The sequence below is a fragment of the Eimeria tenella genome, genomic scaffold, assembly GCF_000499545.2.
Source record: "Eimeria tenella Houghton genomic scaffold, Eth_scaff2, whole genome shotgun sequence".
Lineage (NCBI taxonomy): Eukaryota > Apicomplexa > Conoidasida > Eucoccidiorida > Eimeriidae > Eimeria > Eimeria tenella.
Window position 1 is genome coordinate 710,833 of NW_013541843.1, and position 22,484 is coordinate 733,316.

General features: G+C 52.5%; 4 protein-coding genes across 4 annotated transcripts; 3 read left to right on the forward strand and 1 right to left on the reverse strand.

Annotated features, from left to right (window-relative positions):
- Nucleotides 1–2,657: 2,657 nt before the first annotated feature.
- Nucleotides 2,658–3,943, forward strand: ETH_00029420 (zinc finger (CCCH type) protein, putative; the record flags this gene model as incomplete). Its single annotated transcript, XM_013374314.1, has 2 exons — nt 2,658–3,153; nt 3,360–3,943. The coding sequence occupies 2 exons, from the start codon at nt 2,658–2,660 to the stop codon at nt 3,941–3,943; spliced, it is 1,080 nt and encodes a 359-aa protein (XP_013229768.1).
- A 3,036-nt stretch (nt 3,944–6,979) lies between these two features.
- On the forward strand, nt 6,980–8,213 carry ETH_00029425 (uncharacterized protein; the record flags this gene model as incomplete). Its single annotated transcript, XM_013374315.1, has 2 exons — nt 6,980–7,155; nt 7,412–8,213. The coding sequence occupies 2 exons, from the start codon at nt 6,980–6,982 to the stop codon at nt 8,211–8,213; spliced, it is 978 nt and encodes a 325-aa protein (XP_013229769.1).
- A 1,623-nt stretch (nt 8,214–9,836) lies between these two features.
- On the forward strand, nt 9,837–16,615 carry ETH_00029430 (endonuclease/exonuclease/phosphatase domain-containing protein, putative; the record flags this gene model as incomplete). Its single annotated transcript, XM_013374316.1, has 11 exons — nt 9,837–11,041; nt 11,970–12,037; nt 12,636–12,935; nt 13,255–13,386; nt 13,851–13,931; nt 14,160–14,260; nt 14,772–14,919; nt 15,263–15,348; nt 15,782–15,943; nt 16,099–16,195; nt 16,482–16,615. 11 exons carry the CDS (start codon nt 9,837–9,839, stop codon nt 16,613–16,615), a joined length of 2,514 nt encoding a protein of 837 aa, XP_013229770.1.
- A 1,249-nt stretch (nt 16,616–17,864) lies between these two features.
- On the reverse strand, nt 17,865–21,291 carry ETH_00029435 (aminoalcoholphosphotransferase, putative; the record flags this gene model as incomplete). Its single annotated transcript, XM_013374317.1, has 8 exons — nt 17,865–18,158; nt 18,429–18,523; nt 19,053–19,192; nt 19,408–19,493; nt 19,702–19,773; nt 20,018–20,307; nt 20,366–20,474; nt 21,154–21,291. 8 exons carry the CDS (start codon nt 21,289–21,291, stop codon nt 17,865–17,867), a joined length of 1,224 nt encoding a protein of 407 aa, XP_013229771.1.
- Nucleotides 21,292–22,484: the final 1,193 nt, after the last annotated feature.

The window sequence follows — 22,484 nt, forward strand, 5'->3', positions numbered from 1 at the left end:
GTCCCAAAGTGATGTAGCGTCTACGGGTGACTAGCATGAGAGACGAATTCGACCATAACTTGTAGAGCAAGAAGTTCAGCAATGGGCGTACGTCCTCACCTAGTATCAGCTGTCCACCACAGAGGTAGGAACAGCTCTAAAAGAACAAAAAAAGCGTAATTTAGACAGCGAAAAGCTCGAAAGTGAACGAAAACAAAGCTGGATAGACCCCGCGACGTGCAGCGACCCTGTCATTCACAAGGAGCACGTACTCCCTGAAGATGAATGCGTTGCTGTGAGCCACAAATTCTGGGTTCCGTTGCTGAGCTTGCTTGGTCCAGCGAGCTTCAGAGCCCCGTCATTATACTCGCAGTACGTGTGATTTCTAATCTTGGTGCATATAGTTCAATTCAGTCGGCATGTGAAGCCCACTTACCAGCACAGGTTGGATTTGTACTTCGGCACTCTACAAATCCAAGGTGCCACCTATGGTAGCCTCGGAAGAGGTTACGGTAGTGCCGAAGCACTCGGCGCGGATTCCCGAACATTTTAAAGGAAAGATGGAAACAGGTTGCTGAAAGTGAAACTATCAGGAGCTCTAGGCAGCAGTAAGTGAAACTGGATGCCACTGGGCGCGGCTGATCTTGCAACCTGCACAAAGTGTCAACTCGCTACACGGTCAATTCCAGCCACAGATCCAGGCCTTGCAGCTGAACGTGGAGAGACAAGATACTCTCAGAACTCTTGCACGTTTACGTAGTAGTGCTTGTCTATTGTTTAGAAGGTCAAAAGAGATTTTCTTTGTTGAACAGTTTTCGTATTCAATTGTAATACAAATTTCTTTTTATTTTTAATACTTTTTTAAAACCTTAACTTATGATGTAGGTTGTATAAATTTAATAAATTTACTGTTTTTATAATATTTTTTTTTTCTAAATAGGTACCTATCTACTATGGATTACAGGATTACACTTCTCACATGTGCTAGTAGGTGCTATACTACTATTCTTCACATTCTGGAGAGGTAGTTTACAATATAATGTAAATACCCAAATTCGAAAGGAAAAACTATAGAAGCAGGAATTATTATTAATTAATTAAATCAATAATAATTCCTGCTCCTATAGTTTTTCCTCCTTCTCTTATAGCAAATCTCATTCCTTTTTCCTGTCTATCTGTTCACGAAGGTGCCTATGCCGAAGTAGAAGAAGATGGCGCTGCAAAATGCATGCTAGCTTGGAATTTGAGACAGAACAAATGGTCAAAATCATCATTAAAAACGGTAGTCCCTCTCAACAACTACATCTTGCCTCTCCGGTGCTTTGTGTGGCGGAGCAGTACTTACGTTCATCTAAGGCACCCAGAAGGACCATCGTAGGTTTTCTGCTATACTAATATGTAGATTTCCTGCTATAGTGATATGCGCAGAAAAGCCAAAGTGCAGAATAAACAGTGTATTAGTTCCTTCAAAGCGCGACATCTTTAAAGACAAACAGAGTGAATCCCCACTCACACAGACCACCAAGCACATAGCCTAAGTACGTAGGAGAAGTAAACAAGCACGAATTCCTTTACCTAAGTTCCAGTACTTTCTCACGTTGAACTGTGCTTGGAGCATCTCAGGGAAACATTTACTTTGGGCAGTGTGGGCCAGAATAGTTCGGCTTGTTGTCACAACGGTGGGCTCCCAGTCCAGCCATTTTCAACAAGTGCATCACTGTAACTGCGTTGCAAGCTTTTACTAAACAGCCGCTCCGGAAGTGTCAGCAGCGAGGATTACATACTTTGCCGAGCAAGCCTTAACCGTCAATATAGTCAGTTCAGCCACCCGCCACTTGCCACCACGAGGACAATAATGCCTCTCTGCCGGGTTCGCAGCGGCAAAAAGAAATAGTTGCTACTCTTTTGTAATAGGATGCAAGAAAAATGCGGTTTGGTCCCAATTTATCCTGTCTTTTCAATGCTGCATTGTTTGCCACCCTGTGACCGGGGATGGCCTGCTGGGACGACCACACAGTTCGGAAACCACCAAGAAAGGGACCTTCTTCTTCATTCGACCCTTAAAAAACTATTCATATATTTCTGTATAGTCAGTTTTAATGATAAATTGTCCTTAGCTAGCCCGTGGCGCTTGTCTAGATACAGCCCTGTCGTGGCTTACTGGTTGTTCCGTCCCTGTCTACGCCGACGGAACTGCTCCCCACAGCACAGCCCCAGGCTCTTTCCGGTATTAAAAATAATAAAGAGTCATTTAATCGACGGCAAACAGTTCCTTACTCTGTGAAGCTGGCTTCCACAGTCTTGGGCCACCAGTGCTCCTGTGGAACGTGAACTCCCGCGCAGTGTCTTGCTGTGTTGTTGCGATCCTTATCTCCGCTTTACAGTACTGATTCTTTTTTGTGACTGCCAGGTCATAAGATATTCGCATTGACGTCGAAAATAAGTGTTACGAGCCCTCGCTTGTTCCTGCTCTCCAGAAGGGGGCACTCGCAGGCGTCCCAGCGAGCCGTGGCGTGCGGAGAGCACGTCTTAAACTTTTTAAAATAGTTCGAGCTTTATCAACTTTGCTCTGTATCTTTTTAGTGTATGCCGCGCATGAAGCTCCTCCTGCACTCCTCTGGGGAGAGTTACCTGCTAGTCCCACAAGCTTAGGTGGCGCTCCCGAAGTCACGACAAGAATGAGTTACAGCGCTTCTTCGGCTCAGAGGGGTCTTACTTCTCCCTCAGGTGTGTCTGACTGCAGCGACAGTACAAATGTCGGCTTGTTGACCGCTGGTATGGATCGTAGCTGCGAGGACACAGTCTCCCTCTCTTCTCACTCAACAGTGTCGTCTTTCCCGGGCAGCCGGCCTTCTCCTGGAGATGAACGACGGTCTAGCAGCACCCCCAGTGGGGCCACTGACCAGCCTTTTGACTCTACAACTGATCTGAAAAACCAGTTGCTGTCCCTTTCCCATCCACTCCTCAGCTGCCTCCCCCTGGAGCACACAATTGTGGCCGACAGACGCCGCGTTTTCCACAAAACGCAGCTGTGCAGACACCTGGCATCGGGCTACTGCCGCAACGGACTTGACTGCCCTTTCGCCCACTCAGAGACAGAACTCCGGCCAGCTCCTCACCTTTCAAAGACCATGATGTGCCCGGCTGTGAAGGCGGGCGGGCTCTGCCCGAGAGGTAAGCCACATCCCGGGGGGCATTTTGCTGAAGACCGATTGACAAAGTTTTCAAGTGCAGCAATATCTAAGCGGCCTTGCAACTCCTGCCATCTTCTTGTGCCTTTGGCCCTAAGATGTGGGGATTGGAAGGCTTGTTATAAAACTCGTTATTGCACGTTTGTGCATGCGCTTCTGCTGTGGCTGCTGCTGGGGCTTGCGCTTCAGTTCTGGCGGGGGGAAACTGCTCGTTCGCGCACAGCCGTCACGAGCTGCGGCGCACGGCAAATCACTACAAGACGAACATGTGTCGGTCGTGGCTTTCTGGGAATTGTTTGAAAGATGACAAGTGCACTCACGCCCATGGTGAAATAGAACTTCTGTTTTACCGCCACCGAGCTCTCCAGTCCGGCCGTCGAGACTTCCTCGACGAGAGAGAGACGGCAAGGATTGGGAAACTGCCAACTTTGAGGAGTAGCTCCCCAAGCAAGTGTTCCCCTAAGCAGCTGAGTGCCGCGAGGAATTGCATAGCGGGGCCTAGCCCTCCGAAGAAGCCTCTGGCGCAGCAGCCCAACAGTGGCAGCTTCGCAGGGAGCCCACCTAGGAAAGGCTACACCGGCAGTGTGCCTGCTATACAACAAATTGAGCACAGCAGTCGCAAAAGCCTCACTCAGCAGCCCCCTGCTATTGCTCTTCCTGCGGTGTATCCAGCCTCGCCAGATGTCCTGTCTGAAGCAGCAGCCCTTCTACAGCTAGCATCTCAACTCCAGGCTCTAGCACTTTCTCAATCTAGGGAAAACCAGGCGCTGTAGATCATGTGGAGAACAAGATGACGCATCGTAATTCACGCCTTGTCTGCGGGAAACAGAAGGAACAGCTGAAGCTGCATCTTGATGTAGTTCTTTGTCTGGAGCCATCCAGCCCTTCTTCCAATGCAGAGGTAGCATTGCTTGTGGCGGTTTGGCCAGTCTCACACTGTGGGGAATAAGAAGCAGCTCGTGTTCACCATCACTTCGCCCCCCCAAAGGACGTCAATTTGTGAGGTGCCAGGTGTTCCGGCAGCCCCGAAGCCAGCCTACTGCACTGTTCTGCTTACGCCATTCCAGCCACTATTCGCTGCATTACTACTTCGCCTTTTTGTGGGTCTTCTCGCTGGCTGTTTGCCACTTCGTGCCCTCTGTAAAGGGCCCCAGCGGCAAGTGGCAAAGGCCTACCATGGTGTTCGTTGTTTTAAGCTTGTTTGAAACTCCAAGCGCTTGGCCTTTTTGTTGGTTGTTTGTTTGCTGTTTTTGTGACGGAATCAATGATGATACTACTGGTGAGCTGCTTACTTGCCCTTTCCAAACACAGTAAGTGTGCTTCTGTTCGAAAGAGCAACGCAGGAGCAAGGGGTTGGGCGAAGAAATGAACGACGGGGAGCAGTTGCTATGAGGAGGTGTTTGGTTTGTCTAGACTGTTAAAGAGCCTCCTTCATTGTCGCTGCGGCTCGGTCTCCAGTGGCTATGCTAGTAAGGCAGTGACCGGTCTGCTTTCAGCATTTGGAATTTGTTTCCACATCCTTGGTTTGCAGTGCTTTCTCCCCCGTGTAGTCGAAGCTGCGCTCGTTAGTACATTTTATAAAGTCACAAAAGTTTCCTTAACATAAAGGTGCACGTATACGGCTGCAAAATACGCCGTGAGCACCACACGCTGGTGTGTTGCCACCTGTTGTGTGAAAGGCATCAAGTTTTTTATTTTTCTCCGCAATCGTACCTCTTTGTTCGCATTCTTTTATCTCTATATTGTTGGAGGTTGGGCCCTTAAGCGCGGGCGATTTGCATGTATGGCTCCTTCCGTTTTAATAAGACAAACAACCTGCTGAGCTAGGGGATCAGCTGGCTCGTTTTTCTCTTTGCGCTTCTGCAAGAGTGCGCAAAACACGGCAATGCTTCAAGTAGGCGTTAGTGCAGCGCAACCGGATGATTTGATCCCCTCTCCTTTCAATCATCCTCCGTATAACTAGGCTTTGGCTACTATTATTCGTTTTTTTTACTTTTCCCGAGCTTCTTAGGTAGTGTAAGGGCAAAATAAGGGAAGCATAAACTGAAGTGTCCTTAAAGTTGGTTCATGTTGAATGCCACAATCCACCAGACCCATCGCGCCGCAGCCAGGGCTTCGACCAAAAACGAAAGTTTATTGTGCCAGGCAGAGTTCTTAAGAAACTAGCAAAAGGAACCAGCAATACGAAGTCCTCAGAGCGAATTTCGGCAGTTCCGGGAGCCACACCTATGTGCATACCCAGCAAAAAGCGATGGTCGTGCGTGCTCCTTTTCCGTGGTCGTCACAGATAGATTTTACTTTCCGGGGTCACTTTTTTGACTGCCTCCTGACACCGATCCACCGTCGGGACTAGACTTCAATTGCAATGCCCGTAGCTGCTCTTCTGGGACTACTTCCAGTTGAATGTGACAACTGCTAGAAAGAGCAGATTTTGCGTGAAAAAGAGTAAAAAAAATTTCTCTTTCCCGAGCCCCAGCTGTCTTCCGAGGGGGCGGGAGAACACGGCGTGAGATCCACATGTTGGCTGGACGGCGACGCTGCGTCAGAGCAACAATAGCGTTCAAGCAAAAGTTCAAAATATCAAGCTGATTATGGGATACTTATAATCAAGTAGCTACGTTCAGGCTGTGACAGCCATCGTGAGCCACCCACGGGCTGGCGAAAGTCAAAAGCTTTGCGAGATTAGATGCCTACACTGCCACGATGCTGCAATCTTCTTCAAGTTTCACCGTGCTGGACCTAGTGCCACTAGCTTCGCCCAATCATTCATATGGCAATTAACCATGCGTCTTTCACAGAGTCGGGTAGCCGTGCACAGCGACACGGCTGGGGTCGCGCCTCGCAGGCTATGCCGTAGCCTAGTTACTTCAATTTCACCAATAACTGGTGAAGGCTGCGAGGCTTCTTCGGCTCATTTGGACTTAACGCCGCGCAGTAGTGTTCCACCAACACGCCCCTGCAGTCACTCTCAGAGTGTGCAATTCCCATCCAACTCTCTTTGGATTCCTCTTCAATGTGGTACCTAACTGTGGTATAGCTTAAGAAAACGCAATTCACTGAACGCCCCAAATATAATTTCTTTGGTTAATGGCGCACCATTGTTATCCGGGGATGGTAAGCGCAGAAAAGTGCTGCATTGTTCTAGTTATCACCATCTCACCAAACGAATGCCTTTTTGAGGGCCCCACAATGCAAGCTTATTTCGGACCCCACGCTAAATTCAGGAGTAAACTAGACTTCTCCTCTTGGCCTTGGAGCTCAAAGAAGGCATGAAGATACAAGCATTTGAAGCGAACGGGGTTGATTTCCTCCACCAGCTGGCCGCCGCGCTCTCAGCATGATCTCAGCCAGCCCCAAACCCTGGGCTTTACTACCTTAGGTACTGGCGGGACCCGACAAACTGTCAAAATGAAATTAAAACCATCATATTTATAGTGCTGAACTAAACTAGCGTGCACCAGCTTGATGGCCAGCGTAGTGCTCGACACTACTGCCGCCCGCATCCGCCGCAGTGCAATTTCTCCTCAACTACCAAACGCCTCCTACACATTTTGTCCTTTGTGTTGTACGTTTTCTTTAGATTCTAAATAGTGAGAGCTGCAAATGCAGTTTATTTTGGGTTGTACCGGAGGCGCCACGGCCGCTTCACTGAGCCGGTGTGGCTTTCCCACTTCAGCCAAACGAAAGTGCACATATAAGTCCTAACGGCCAAAGGCTCGGCTGTGAGGAACGGTTAAGGTGGCAGCCCCGTATAGTGAGGCGTCCCGAGGGCTCGCAGCCCGCCGTTAGTGGCCTGCCCGTTGACGGAAATGATGGGGGGCCCCCAGAGGGGCCCCCCAGAGAGTCAGCAACAAGGGGGGGTTTCAGATTCAGGGGAAGCAGCGCAAGTTGGGAATACTTATTACTGCAAGTCTGTGCCTCCCATGCCGGACCCATGGCGCCAGCCTAATGCGTCTGATGACTTGATAGGCCTCCACCCGGAGCGGTAAGGAAACCTTGTGGTTTTGCTTCCTGTGTGAAATATTTCTCCTTTTTTCGAAACGTATGCGCAGAATTGTGTGATATTGTGAAATGTCACGTTTTCTCCGAGAAACTTTGTGCTTTCGCCTCCTGTGTGAAGCATTTCTTCTTTTTCTGCATTTTCTGCACAGCATTGTGGGATCTCGCGGAATATTTCATCTTTTCCGAAGTTTCTGCGCAGCATGTCCCTCGGCAGTCGTGTTTGGCGTGTGTGGACTCAGAGTTGCCTTCGTGAAGCAGCAAGAGGCTCACTTCACCTCTCGCCTCCGCCTGGCGACGCTGCGGCCCCGCGCCGTGTACGGCCCCGGCTTGCTGTCGAACACTTTGCCCCATCAAACTAAATTCTTCTGTCTTCACCAGCCCCTGCCTCCGCTGCCTATTCCCGAGGCGCACAGGTACCATCGGTTCACTCTGGTGGACCTTCTTGAACACGACGCGCCGGAGGTGAAGGCGGAGGCGGGAACTGAAGAGTTATCTTTCTTCCATTCCCTTTCAGGTAGCAACAGCAGCAGCAGCAGCAGCTCCGACAAGAGTGCGAAGGCTGCAGCAGCCAACGTAGCCGCGTTTCTCCTTTCTGCTGCCCGGACTGCTGCACTGGGGGAGCACGCGTTCCGAAAGGTGCCCATACAGCAGCAGCAGCAGCAGCAGCCAGTAGCAGGCAGCAGCTTGCTGCGCTCTTTCTCAGCGCAAAGCATTCGCCAGCAGCAGCTCCAGCAGCAACACAGCAGCAGCAGCAGCGCCATCGGGGCAGCATCTTCCGTGTCAAGCAGGAGAGGCAGAGCTGACAGTTATGTGAGCAGCAACGTGCAGAGACAGCTGCAGCAGAAGCCGCACATGCATCATCAGCAGCAACTGTACGTGCAGCAACAACCGCAGCAGCAGGGGATGCTCCCGCAGCAGCAGGGAATGCTGCCGCAGCAGCAGGGAATGCTGCCGCCTCAGCAGCAAGAGTGGAGCACTCTGTCGGAAGCCAGGCAGGAGAAAAGACGAAAACCCAAACGCAGGAAGCTCGAAGATTGGTAGCTGCAGCAGCAGTATACCTCGTTACATTCTTGTGTCCTCATGTAATTTCCTGGTGTTGTTTTTGCCCACTGTTGTTGCTGCTTTTGCCGCTGCTGCTGCTGCTGCTGCGCACCGCGAAACGGGACAGCTGAGCGAACAAGCGGCCGCAGCTGGAGCCAATTATGGCCATCTAAGCAGGGCAGCAAATGCAGCAGCAAATGCAGCAGCAAACGCAGCAGCAGCTGTTGGAGGGGCATAGGCTCTCCCCAGTTTTTAAGGCAAAAGTAGCTCGCACTGCTGTTGCTGAGCAACTGTCTATCTATTAAGTCCCACTAGACTCCCTTCGGTTCCCTCCAGAGCTGAGGCTCTGCATGATATTAGACGGCCTATTTTCATCCTGCAGCAGCAGTTGGCAGTGTACAGAAGAAGAACTGGAGACTTTACGCAGAGGCTCTCTTGCTGCAGCTCCGCTGCGCAGCGGCTTCTTTGTCTGCGCTGTTTGCCAGCTGCCGCAGTGCCCTCATGGCTCTTCGTAGCAGCCGCAGCTGAAGGTATACAGCTCTGGCATTATCTATTGTAGCGCTTAGGGCGTAGGGCCAACACTTCGAGCCCACGTGCAGGCCGAGTTGGTACAGAGAGCAGACAGCTGGGGCTAATTCCCGGGTTCTGGCTGCACCGTTTAGCCCCCGACTAATAAGTAACGATAATATTGTGCGTAAAAGAAGGGCTGAAGTGGCGGAAACAAATAGTAGAGTAATGCGTTGCAGGAGCGGCCAGGCATGTGGCGTCCGGTTGCATCGACAGAGAGCGGGAGCTAGCCGCTGCAGCCTGCACGGATTTAGGTTAAGGGGGGACTTGAGGAGAATAAAAAGGTTTTATTGACTTAATTCTAAAGAAATTGGTTGCATGAATAGAAAACGGCGCGGACGAGGCTGATGCGGCAGTGGTCAAGAACTGCCACAGACAGCCGACGGCGCCGGCTGCCCTTGCAGGTGGCGTTTCCTCTAACGGATAATGCATTTGTCACCTTTTCAGTGTTTTCCCAGGAATGAAGACCACAATTTGAGAGGTGTATTGAAGTAAAAACGCTCTCTTCTTCTTTCTTTGACTCCGGGCTCCTCATCCAGCTGCGGCTCGATCCGCACTGCCTGCTTCGCCTGCGCCCTGCAGCAGCCGCCTCGGCTGCGTCTTAATAGAAAGGCAGCTCTTTTGCTGCGCCTTGCTGCATTGTGTCACCAGCAGCTCTCCCCCTGCAGCAGCAGCAGCAGTCGGCGGTCTCCTGAGGGCCCCGCGGTTTTCTCATGGTAGTCCAAACATGTTGTTGTCTATTTGTTTCTTCTCTACCCCCGTCACTTTCTGGTCATGTAGAGGGCGAGCTCCTCCAGAGCCGCAGTGAGCAGCAGCAGCAGCAGCAGCAGCCGAGCTAACAGCCGCTGGACTCAGATTAGCTCCAGCTTGCCACTTTCCATATAGCCCTATCTTCCCAGCCTAGAGAAGTAACTCGAACTTCATGCCTCCAGGAGTGCCGTGAGGGGCCAGGGAGGCGGACTGCATGTAGCAGCGGCAGCATCTGCGGCAGCAGCAGCAGTAGCAGCAGCAGCAGCAGCAGCAGCAGGTAAGGACAGGCCGGTCCTTGCTCATCTTATGACGTCCACAAACACTTTAAAAGAAAGGGAGACAGCGCCAGGCAGCAGCCGCGCAGTGTCTCTTATGGAGGCCCCCATGCAACTTGAAGGGGCCCTGCCAGCCTCGCGTGTGCCTTCGATTGTTTCCGCACTGACCTACAGCAGCAGCAGCAGCTGCTGCTGCTGCAGCAGCAGCACCGGCACCAGCAGCAGCGCCAGCAGCACGGGGGGCGACTTCCCCTGCGAGGAGGTAGAGAGGGTCAGGGGGCCCCCAAAGCTGCAGGTTGCTGCAGTGCAGGCAGCTGAAGCAGCAATAGAAACGCCTCATCTGCAGAGCAGCGAAGAAGACGATCGCTGCTCCTGTTTGCTGCTGCCGGAGCTTCCTTTGCAGCTGCCGCTGCATCTGCCCGCGCAGCTTCCGCTGCAGCAGCAGCAGCAGCAGCAGCAGCAACAGCCGCAGCGGTGTCCGAGTGAGGGTGTGTTAGATGTATGCTCCTGCCTGACATTTGATGACCTGCCTCTGCTGCAGCAGCCGGATCCGCAGCCGAAGCTGCAGGAGGAGCCGCAGCAGCAGCAGGGGCAGCGGCAGCAGGAGAACAGCAGGATTTCCGGTGTTGATGACGCAGCGCCGGTGCTTGTGCTGCCTCTTTTCAAAGTTGTTGAAGACATTCTGGCGCCCAGAGGCCTCTCGACGCCGAACTCGCACTGGCAGCAGCAGGAAGCAGCTAGCGCGGGCCAGAAGCCAGCAGAGCAGCAGCAGCAGCAGGAACCCCGCAGGCTGCGGAAGCAGCGGCGGGTGCCCGAGCTGCAGCAGCCGCCGCAGTCCGAAACCGAAGATGAAGAAGACAGAGCGCTGCGGTGGGAATGCCGCGTGGTGACCCCGTGCGTGGGGGTGGGTGTTGACTGTTTATCTGCAGAGGGTTGCGGATTAATAGTTTGTGGCTCTCCATTTTCTCTTTTCGACAACTGCTGCACTGTGGAGCTGCCCGGCTCTTACTACATAGGCGGCGGCAGCAGCAGCAGCAGCAGCAGCTCCATGCGCTGCCCGCTCAGCCCGCCCATCTCGGGAGCCCGCGCCGCTCGCACGGCTACCCGCAGAGGCAGCAAAACTTTGGCGCATTTGGGACATGTGGAAAACAACACGTTGGAGTGGTCGCATTCCTCAGGAACGGAAATAGTGGAGGACTTCGACATTAGACCCATCAAGGTCTTTGTGGGCACCTGGTGAGATACTAGGAAACAAGCCTTGACACGTGATGGTTCATGTTTCCAGTTCTTGCAGCAAGGGTATGAACATGAACGTGGGTTCATTGCAAATTTGTTTATGGCAAAATGTGCCCATATAGGTGTACCTCGGCGCCTGATTGTGAGTGAAAATATGCAATTTTTGATATTTTCTTGTGCATGCAAATCCCCGCAAAAGTGCGAAGTGCTGTGTCTATTCGTGGGCTTTGTGGGAAACAAACTTGCACAGCCCCATACACCTAGAGAAGCAGCAGATGCTGTATTTCGATTAGCCACAGAGAGGCAGAAAGCTGAACACTGAGGGGAGGAAACAACAGAGATTTGATATGGAGTCCAAAAGAAAAACAGACAAAAGAAGTCCAGAAAACAGCAGCAAGGAAGGCCAGACAGCGAGACAAGCAGGGCCAAAGGCGGAGCCCGAAGCAGCAGGAGGAATAATGAGTCACAGAGCCCTGCAGGTGTAGAACCAGACGCAGCTACACCGGCAAATCTGCGAAAGCGGGAACTTTTGAAACTTGAAATAGGCTCTAAGAATAGAACTTTTCTATGAGAGTTCAAATCGAGGTGGTCGAGGCTTTTTGTGAACTTTCGCTTCTTTTACCCCCATAGAAACCACTGCATGGAGTCTTTTGCCAGCCACAGGCTCAGGGGGCTTTTGAAATCCACTGCATCCAGTGGGGTTTCGGGGCCGCGGATATTTATGAGATAAATATGGAGAAGCTGTGTGCGCAGCCCGTGCCTGTAATTGTGGCTTTGTTCTTCTGCATTTGTATTCCTCTTTTCCTTGCCTTCTCGTTCGTTTCTTCCGTCGTTTGTTTGCACAGGCTTTGCTGCATATTTTTTCATTGGCTGCTGCGTATGCTGCTTCATTTGTTGGCGTTTTTGTCCTTTTTGTGCGGCGCTCAAGGAATACGGAGTACCAGGAATTTGCAACAGAGTACATCAGCTCCTTGGAGGCTCAGCTTCAGGGCAGAAGTTAGTACATCGCTCAGGCAGCCTTTTTTTTCGCTGCTGTCTTTGAATGATTATCTTCCTATTCTCTTTCTAAGTGGCTGTTGTTACCTTTTTCTGCATTTGAAGGCTTTTTTGGTTATCGTTGTCCTTTTCCGTTCGATTTTTTCTCTGTTTGCCTTTGACAGCGTTCGCCTGCTGTCTACACTGTCTTGTCTTCCTCCTGTATCTGCGCTCTGACCTACAGACTTCAGTCTTATTGTGGTTCTTCACCTTTTTGCATTTGTTTGTCTGTGATGCTGTTAATCTTTGTTCATTTCGCTGTCCATTCCTTTTGCTAGCCATTTATGCTGCTACAACCTCTGTGCTTGTGCTTGGGCTTTTGTGATTGGCTCTGGTATAATAGCGTTCGGTCTTCCCATCTCTCCCTGTTTCCACTGTTTTTGTTTTTCCTCTTTGGCCTTCTCTTCCTGTTTCTCTGGCTCCATCCGCCTCTCGCTGCAGCTGCAACTTTACCGCAGTAGCTTTGCATTCTGTCCTTTACCCCAGTGGCTTTGCATCTGCTTCTGGATTTGAACTTGCATGTTTTGCTGCCTTTTCCCGCTGCACTGCGCAACACCAGGCGGAAGCCCGCAGCGCAAAGGCCCCACCACTTCGGTGGAGTGGAGCGAAGCCGGCAGCCAGGCGGTCCGGCTGCGGGCCTCGCAGTCCTCCACCTCCACCCTGACCATTGGTCAGGACACGGAGGTGGAGAGCCACATGGACTCCGACAGCGACGACTCCACCCTCAGCGAGGCTCCACCCCTCATCCAGCGCCGCTCCACTCTTTCCCTCAGCAAGCCGGCCCCCAACCAGCAGCCGCTGAAGGACTGGCTGCTTCCGGGCTACGACGTTTACGTCGTTACGCTTCAAGAAGTCACCAGTAAATGGCCACTTCCACGGAACTCGCTTGCATGCGCTGCATGCATGCAACGCATGCAAGTGCCGCGAGGCATGCTTCAGTTGCGGCTTGCGCAGCGCTGACCAGACAGCTGGCAGCCAGCCGTTCAAGAGCAGCTGCTGCTGGCTGCTTCTGGCTGCTGCTGCTGCCGGCTGCTTCTGGTTGCTGCTGGGTGCTGCTTGCTGCTGCTGGATGCTTCTGGCTGCTGCTGGCCGCTGCTGGCTGCTGCTGGTAAAGCAGCACACAAATTCGAGGAGGGATCAGGGACGGACTGCTGGGAGTGTTTGAGTGGCTGCTGCAGATGATAACATATTTAGCGCTATTGGACTTTATCTCGAAGTTGCAAATGGGGAACATTACTTGCGAGTTAGCATGGGAGACGGCAAAATATCTGGATTAGGCAAAGGGGCCTGGACAAAGATGAAGGCCACTTGTACGACTGTGAAATTGCAAAGAGGGCATTTATCTTTTGCCTTTTTCTCTGCTCATATTCTTATCTGTAAAGCCTTTTCCTGCATTTTACCTCTTTGCATTTCAAAAGTGTTTTCGCGTCTGCTCTTTTATTGCTTTTCTGTCTTGTCTTTTTTGCTGCTTGCCTCAGTCATGCATGTATCTCTTTGCTGCGCATCTCTTGTCCTTTCTTTTTGTCCTTTTGCTTTTGTTTTTCTTGCCCTGTGTCGCTAACTTCTTTTCTACTTGTCAGTACTGTCAGCTTGCTTCTCAAGATTCCTTGCACATGGTGGCATTTCTCTCACTGTCACATTTTTGTTTTGTTTCATCTCTCCCAGCATCCACGCGTTCTCTTCAATAAAAAGAATACGTTTTTTCACGAACTAGAAAGAAATAACTTCATTTTTAAAATCTGAAATCTCGCACATTTTTCTTTTTTCTGCTTAGCCATGGCCTGCTGGATCCGACAGTCCGCGCGTTCTCCAGTTGGGCCGGTGACCCCTTTGGCCTACAAAGCTTTTTCCTTTAGTAAGCAGCAGCAACAGCAGCAGCAGCAGCAGCGGCAGCAGCAGCAGCAGTAGCAGCAGCAGCAGCAGCAGCGTTGCGTGCGTTTTGCTTCTGCTGCGGGCATGCGCGTTGCTGTTGTGGCAAGCATTCAGGTCTCTGTGCTGGCACAGCTGCATGCACTTATGTGTGCACTTTGTTGGGGCTGCATGCATGCGGCTGCTGCTGCTGCTTCTTTTGGGTTTTGTTCAGCGAGAATAAACGCGAGCAAAGGAGCTTTGACTTTGGTGTTGAAGATTCATGACCAAGTTGTCTGCTTCGTGGGCTGCCACATGCCAGCCTCGGGCGTCAAGGTTAGTTGTTCTCTTTGATTTTTTTTTTCTTCCGTTGATTTGTCATCATTTTGTTCTCTTGATCTACTTGTTTACCTTTCTGTTTGTTGTATTTTCGCTTAGACATGCTTATGTCTTCTTCCGTTTCTGGTGACTAATCATCATTAGGCTTTCATCACCATCTTTAGTTTGGATCGTTCTCTTGCAGTTTGATTTGTGGCCACTGCAGCAGCAGCAGCACTGCTTGCTGCTGCTGCTTCTGTCTTTGCTGCTGCGGCTTTTGCCTGCGACGGCGCAGCCGTTGGAAAGCACGGCAAAATGGCTTCTTTTCGTGTTTCATTTTCTGCTTTGCAACTCTCTTCCTTTGCTGCCTTGTAATTTTTTCTTTTACGCTCTTGGCCCCGGTGTGAAAATAAATGCATGCCTGGGACCTGCATGCATGCACTGGATGCATGCGCCGGCGCAAACGCGTGCGTTGCATGCAAATGCATGCGCTGCACGCGGACGCCCCGAGCTTTTCTTTGCTGCGCAGGGCCGTGTACGCGCCCGCAAGCACATTCGCCAGAAACTGGCTCAGGTCTATTCAAATTGTGCAGAAGCTGATTTCACTCGGGTGTTCCACCACGTCATTTGGGCTGGAGACTTCAACTTCAGACTGCAGGCCACCCCTGAGATTTACAGTGAGCTCCCCCCCGCAGCAGCAGCAGGCAGCAGCAGGCAGCAGCAGGCAGCAGTACTCATTGCAGCCTAACCTTGCCCTTAAGCAGCACATGAGGCTACACTAATGCAATCCCGTGCACATAGACACAGCTACCTTGCTGCAGTGCAACAATTGCTGCAGCCGCAGCGAATGCCAAGGGGCACAAACAGTTGGGAAACTGGTGCTTTTGCATGCATGCAGAGAAAACATGCTGCAGCTAGCCTGTTGCGACGCAAGCTCTGCAAAAGGCTGCAGTATTGCTGCTGCTGGGCTTGCCATTCTGCCGAGTTTGATCTGATTTGCTGCTGCTGCTGCTGCTGCAGTGCCGCTGCTGGAGAAGCTAAACATTAAGGCCCTACTGCAGTACGACGAATGCAAGGAGGACTTTGGCCAAGACATGCAGCTTCACGTACACCCCAGCACTTGCAGCCTATCGCTGCCTTCTCACTTCTTGCAGTTTCTTCACTGCATGCAAATCACTTTTTTGTTGTCCTACTTGCAGCTTTTCTACTAACTTGTTTTTTCCGCTTTCTCACCTACTGCTTCGCTAAATCACTTTTTTGCTGTCCTACTTGCAGCTTTTCTTTTAACTTGTTTTTTCCGCTTTCTTATCTACTGCTTCGCTTTGCAGCTCTTGCCCCACATTTCAGAACACTTTTGCCCTCCCCTGTGCATTGAGATACCGCTGGCTAGCCAGCATGCGTTTCGCTAGCAAGCTAGCTAGCTAGCGAGCTAGCCTGCATGCATGCTTGCATGCATGAATGCATGGGTGCATATATGCATGCGTGTGGAGTTAATTGCACTTTTGCGTTCATCTGCGCGTACATATTTGTGTTGATCAGCAAATGCGGGAAGCGCCTGTAGAGTTTTTGCCAACCTATAAGAAGGCAGATGGCCGGCCACCCCTAGACACCAGCGACCCTGACTGGCCTTTGAAAGAGTACCAAGTGCAAATGAAAAAGGGAGTTCTGGGGCAGCGCAAGACAGTAGAAAGGCCTCCCTCGGTGAGTGCAGTGTACGTACACCTGAATAAGACACCGTGCCGCTCGCCGTTCTCTCTCAGCTTCTTTATTTCGACAGAACTGCAGCAGCTGCAAAAGCTAGGGGAGCCTGCAGTGGAATATTTAAGCCTGCTGCATGCGTTTTGCTCTTCTTGCAGTGGTGCGATCGAGTCTTTTACTGGTCAATGCCGGCAGTGAAGTCCTTCTTAAGGACGGTTCCTGGAGCTTACTTCGCTGCAACTCCCAAGGAACCAAGTACGCAAGTGCCACTTTATTCAGGCTTTAGCATTTTTTGGAGCTCTTTGAATCTTCTTTTTTGCACAAATCAGCTTTTGCTGCTGACGTGCTCGGACAAACAAACTACCACAAGTTCGGGCTTATTGTCGTTTGCATGCTTTTTCTCTCATTTTCTTCGTGAATCTTCGCTGCATTTCGTGTTTGTGCTCAAGTTGGAGTTTTATTTTTATTTGTTTTCTTCTTTTTGTGAAAGTCCGGCCGCCGCATTGGCTTCCTGAGTGTTGGGTTTGCTGCACCTTCGCAGGTGTTCTCATGGCCAGCGACCACGCCCCTGTGGGTTGTGGCTTTTATCTTTACGCTTTGCGTTCCGAGCCTCCCCGCATATTCTTTGGCCAGAAGAATCATACAGACAAAAGACAAAAACAAATTAAAGAATAATCCCAAAGAGCCATACTGGCCCCTCTTGCTGCAGCAGCAACAGCAGACAGGTCGAGCCCCAGGCGCAGCTAATGCAAAGGCAGTGAGCGCCCCCTCGCCTGCTGCTGCTGCACACTTTGCTGCAGCAGCATAAAAAGAGTCAGCGGAATCTGCGGGCTCTTCTCTAAGTTCCCGCAGCACTTTTCGCCTGGGCTGACTTTATGCAGACATTTAGTTTAAACCCACCCCTTGTCTGCTTTCTTTAGCCAGTGTTTCAAGCACCTAGCCAGCTAGCTAGCGTCAAGTCGAAAGGCTCTCCAGCTAGCTAGCTAGCTAGCCAGCTAGCTAGCTAGCCAGCTGGCTAGCTAGCCAGCTGGCTAGCTAGCCAGCTGGCTAGCTAGCCAGCATGCAGCTACTAGCCAGCTGGCTAGGTAGCCAGCTGGCTAGCTAGCCAGCATGCAGCCCTCTGGGACCTCAAGCTTTCGCGAGCAGCAGCAGCAGCAGCTGCTGCTGCTGCCAAATATATACTAAACGCGCCCTTACGGGCCGCGGAACAAGAACAGCCTCTGCTGCAGCTAATTTTGCTTTACAGCCACTCTTGCTTAACTTGCTGTGGCAGCAGCAAATAGTGTATTTCCGAGCAGCTGGGGCAAACTAGTTGTGCCGCTGCTGCTGCAGTTATTGCTGCTGGCGAACTAGCTGTGCTGCTGTTTCTGAAGCTGCGCCTGGCGTCGCTGCAGCCGTTGCTGCTGAAGCTTGATGCAACAGCTAACTACTGCTGCTGCTGCAGCTGCAGCTGCTGCAGCTGCTGCTGCTGCTGCCGAACTTGTGCTGGACCGAGTAGCAGGTGAGTCAGTCCACATCCTCCCCTTCAAATAGTTCGTCTTGCTGCTGCTGAGCAGCAGAAGACGAAGGGGCTTGCGAAGCCAGCCAGCCACAGGGCAACGCAAGAGCTAAATGACGTGCATGCGCACAAAGCAGCGCTTGCATGCATGCACGCATGCATACACGCGTGCATGCATGCATGCACGAAGTGCATCTATTCCAGCTCTCAATAAATGCGTGCATGCCTGCCGTTTGCTTCTTCCCCGGCTGCCGCTTTTGAGAAGCCACCAGGTGGGCCTCTGCAGCAGCTGGCTGGGGCCGTTGCAACTTCCTGCGGCCGCGCGCATGCTTGCATGCATGCATGCACGCGTTTGCATGCGCGCATGCATGCATGCATGCATGCGTTTGCATGCATGCATATTGGAGTTTCGCGCAAAGCTCGGGCCTACTGCTCCTTGGCTCGGGCCACTTGCCCCACGCCAAAACAACTAATATTGAAGTGTTGGCAAATGAGGGAAACTGTAGACCGCAGCAAACTCACGAGGTAAAAAAAGCTCCACAGCAGCACTGCTGCGAGCACAGTGCTGCTGTAGGGGCTCATCTGCTGCTTCTGCTGCTGCTGCAGCAGCTGCGGCAGCAGCAGCGCCCCCACTCCAGAAGCAGACGGCGACACGGCGTACAGCCAAATGCAGCAAAACCAAAACGGAAGCACAGGCCACTGAACAGGGGAGAAGTCCATCTGCACGCAAACGCATGCATGCCACTCCTGCTTCTGCTCCTGCTCTTCACGCTGCTGCTGTTGCTGCTGCTGCTGCTACTGCTGCTCTCAGTCGCACCACTGGCCATTCTGTTCGAGTTGTGGGCTCGGCTAGGCGCGCTCCCTAACCCTGCTTACTGCTGGCCTCCTTGCTTCTGGTGCTGGCAAAGGTAGATGGCTAGCTAGCTAGCTGGTCAGCTGGCTAGCTAGCTAGCTTGCTAGCTGGCTAGCTGCTAAGTGCGCTGAACTTACCCTGCATGTGGCTGAGAGGTTCAGGCGAAGGGCGATAATGGAAGTGTTGCAAATCATTGTCCAGTAACACAGCACCGGATGCTCCCCCATCACCGCTGCAGCAGCAACAGCAGCAGCAGCAGCAGCAGCAATAGATGGCCAGCAACACAGCTGCAGCTCGAAGCGCCCTCATCCAGCAAGCACTGCTACAGCAACACAGCAGCAGCGCTACTGCGGCAGCAGCAGCAGCAGCAGCCAGCAGCAGCCGCCTGGTCTACTCTCTGGTGATCTTTGCTGCAGCAGCTGCTGCTGTTGTTGCTGTTGCTTTAGTCGAGCCTCACTGGAGCAAAATAGAGGAATTTGCATTAGGACATGAACAAGGCAGCCAAAAAGCTGAGCTGCGCGCACACCGCAAACGCCACCCACAAGCATGCGCATGCACACGCATGCATGCATGTATGCATGCATGCATGCACACATGCATGTATGCATGTACTCTGCATGCACTCTGCTGCTGCAGCTCACAAGGGTTCCAGGGCGGCTTAAGCAGCATCGCTAGGCTCGCAGCTGCATGCTGCATGCATGGATCAGTGCCTCTGGAACCAAAACCCTAAACCCTAAACCCTAAACCCTAAACCCTCGTACAGATGGCTTTGGCGGGCCTGTCGGCGAGCCTGCAGCCGTTCAAAACGTCGGAAGTGAGCATTCCGACGAGCAGCAAATAAAAGGGAAAGGCCAAAAAGGCCTGCAGAGGCAAAGTCAGCAAACACGGCGGCGCTGCACGCCTGCGCACAGCCACGCAGCGCAAACCCCAAACCCTAAACCCTAAACCCTAAACCCTAGACCCTCGGTGCAAACGCACAAATGAAGAGCCAGAGGCTGCACTTCGTGAGAGGTGCCCGCGGCAGACAAACACCTCTCGGCGCGTCCTCAACCCTAAACCCTAAACAACAACTCCAGATCCTACACCCTAAACCCTAAACCCTAGGATGGTTCTCACGCAAACGAGACAGGAGCCACATCGGCGAGAGATGTTGTGAAAATCTGCGGGCCGAAAACGAGGCTGATGATATTCATGCCCATCATCTGCACAGCAGCAACCACACAATGCACACTGCCAGCAAGCTGCTGCTGCTGCTGCTGCTGCTGCTGCTGCTGCCGCTGCTGCTGCCGCTGCTGCTGCTGCCGCTGCTGCTGCTGCTGCTGCTGCTGCCGCTCCTGCTGTTGCTGCTGCCGCTGCTGCTGCTACTGCTGCTGCTGCCGCTGCTGCTGCTACTGCTGCTGCTGAGCTCACCACAAACTGCCCTTCTGTCACGCCCGTAATCCCCGTGTGACAGCGATATTCGTGGAAGTGGAGCTCCCACCACTGCAGCACAAACCGCAGGCCTTAAACCCCAGACCCTAAACCCTAAACTCTAAACCCTAAACCCTAGATGTCAGGCCCAGACCCCTGCCCCTAAGACGAAGCCGCAAACCCCAAACCGCGGCAGCAGAACCCGCGCTGCAGTGTCCACAGCTGCCAGCGTCCTGCCAGTGGCTTCTAAGACCCAGCAGCAGCAGCAGCAGCAGTAGCAGCAGCAGCAACAGCAGCAGCAGCAAGCTGTGCACACCGTGTAAATGAAAAGCTGCATCTGGAGAATGGCTATGAGCATAAAGGCAGCAACAGACTGCCCAACTCTGATGGTCCCCAAAACGCTCAATGCGGCAAATACCTGCAGCAAACAGGCACGTACTGCAGCAGCAGCTGCTGCTGCCGGTGTTGCTGCAATGCATGTTGCTGTCTGCTGCACTGCAGCAGCAGCAGCAGCTGCTGCTGCTGCACAGACAGCAACAGCAGCAGCAATGGCCCTCAACTCACAAAAGTCGTCGCTGCATCCATCCACTCCCCAACGATCAACCCCTGAAGTGACCTAAACCCTAAACCCCAAACCCTAAACCCTAAACCCTAAACCCTAAACCCTTGAGGCCTACAGTGGAGAACGCGTCGCAGCCATGGTCAAAGAGCTGCCCCAGTGGGGTGGAGGTGTTTGTTCGTCGGGCCTGCTTCCCATCAATAGCATCTAACGTCTGCAGCAGCAAAGAGCAGCAGCAGCAGCAGCAGCAGCAGGTGAGGCCGCAGCAGGACACCAGCAACAGTCCATTTACACGCAGAGGCAGCTGCAACGAGGCATACCTTGGCGGCAGCTAACTCCAGTTGAAGTGCTGCTGCGGGAACAACCCTAGCAGCAGCAGCAGCAGCAGCAGCAGCAGCAGCAGCAGCAGCGGCAGTAACAGCAGCAACACCGCAAGCATCCCCAGGAGCAGCAGCAACCGCAGCAGCAAATACGCCCGCAGGAGCACACGTAACGGCCCACAGAACTGCAGCACGGAAAGCAGCAGCAGCAGCAGCAGGGAGAACTCACTTGGTAAGAAAAAAGAAGAAAAAGATTTGCAAAATAAACCCAAGTCGGAGCTGCTTCCTCGAGCCGCGGCATATAAATGCAGGTGAGGGCCATGCACATTAACGTGCAGCTAAACCCCAGCAGAGTCAGCAGGTTCGGGCTCACCCACTGCAGCAGCAGCAGCAGCAGCAGCAGCAGCGGGTGAGGGGAGGCGCTGGGGCGGTAAAGCACAAAGAGCCAGCAGGAAGGCCGGAGGGGAAGACAGGCAGCAGCAGCAGAAGAGCCCGCAGCAACAGCAGCAACACAGCAGCAGCGGGAAAACAGCAGCAGCAGCAGCAACAGCAGCAGCAGCAGCAGCAGCTGACAAGAGGGGTGTAAGAGACGACAGCGTTCCAGAAAGGATTCATCAGCCTGTCGACTGGAGTGCTGCCAGCAGAAACATATTTATATTTGGTGAGTTGCTGCAGCCCTTTGCTGTCGATGTAGCAGCCAAAAAGCCCCATTTTGTTTGCAGAAAAAAACAAATGAAGGAGCGGCAAAAGGCGGAGAGAGCTGCTGCAGCTCCAGGTGTACGTACACCCCAGACGCACGCAAGACCCCACACAGCCACTAGCAGCCACTCAGCTGCAGCGACGCAGCTGCTGCGGATGCTCCTGCTGCTGCTGCTGCGCTTGCTGCTGCAGCGCCTGCTGCTCCACGTTCCCCCGCTGCCACGGCTGCTGCCCCTCCTGCTGCAGCCTTCCCTGCTACACAGTTTGCTGCTGCTGCTGCTGCTGCTGCTGCTGCTGGCTCTAGGCTTCAGCGGGCCAAGGCGGGCCCTTCAGGCGTCCAGCTGCTGCGGAATTGGGGCTGCTTCATGCACTGGATTTGGTGGGTAGATGTGCGCTGGGAGAAGTGCTGCTGCTGCTGCTGCTGCTGCTGCTGCTGGTCCTGCTGCTGGTTCTGCTGCTACTCCGCACAGGTGCGGGTCCCGAGGCGAAGATGAGAGAGACGAAAGCCTAAAATGTATTTGTTGAAAGAAAAGAAAGAAAGAGAAGGAGACAAAAAGAGAAAAGACAAACGAACTTTTCGAGCTGCTCGAGCTGCCGGTACTACTGCTGCTGTGGTGCGCAGACCGATCCCCGGAAGCCGATCCCCGCGCAGCAGCAAATAAAGATTTAAAAATAAATTCAAAAACAATTATTTTTAAAATTAAAATTAATTCAAAACGAGCCGCGCCTTATCTCCCGAAAGATCCCAGGTGCGCAGACACCTGACCGCCAGCTTCAGCCCCGAGGGCACGGAAACTCGAGAAGAGAAAAGTGCAACAATGGAAAACAATTCGCTATTTAATTAAATGTTTTAATTATGAATAGTGCGCGAACGCATCTCGGGGCCAGAACTCAAGTGTACAGACACCACAGAGCTCCGAAGAACCGCCAGGCCTTCGTTTCGTCTCAGCCCGGAAACAGCTCTTTTTTAAAAAGTTTTTTATTTTAAAGAGAACTAGAAGCACTAAAGTGGCCCATTGGAAGGGGGAAAATCCCAAAACTCCCAGCTCCTCAGCTGTACAGACACCCGGCAAGCTGCCGGCCTCTTCAGAACCACGGAGTGTACGTACACCTCACTGCAGCACATCTTTGCACAGGCCTCGCCGGGGCACTGAGGTGTCTGTACACCTGAGTTGTGGCGAAGAGGGAGCTCAAAGAAGTTCATT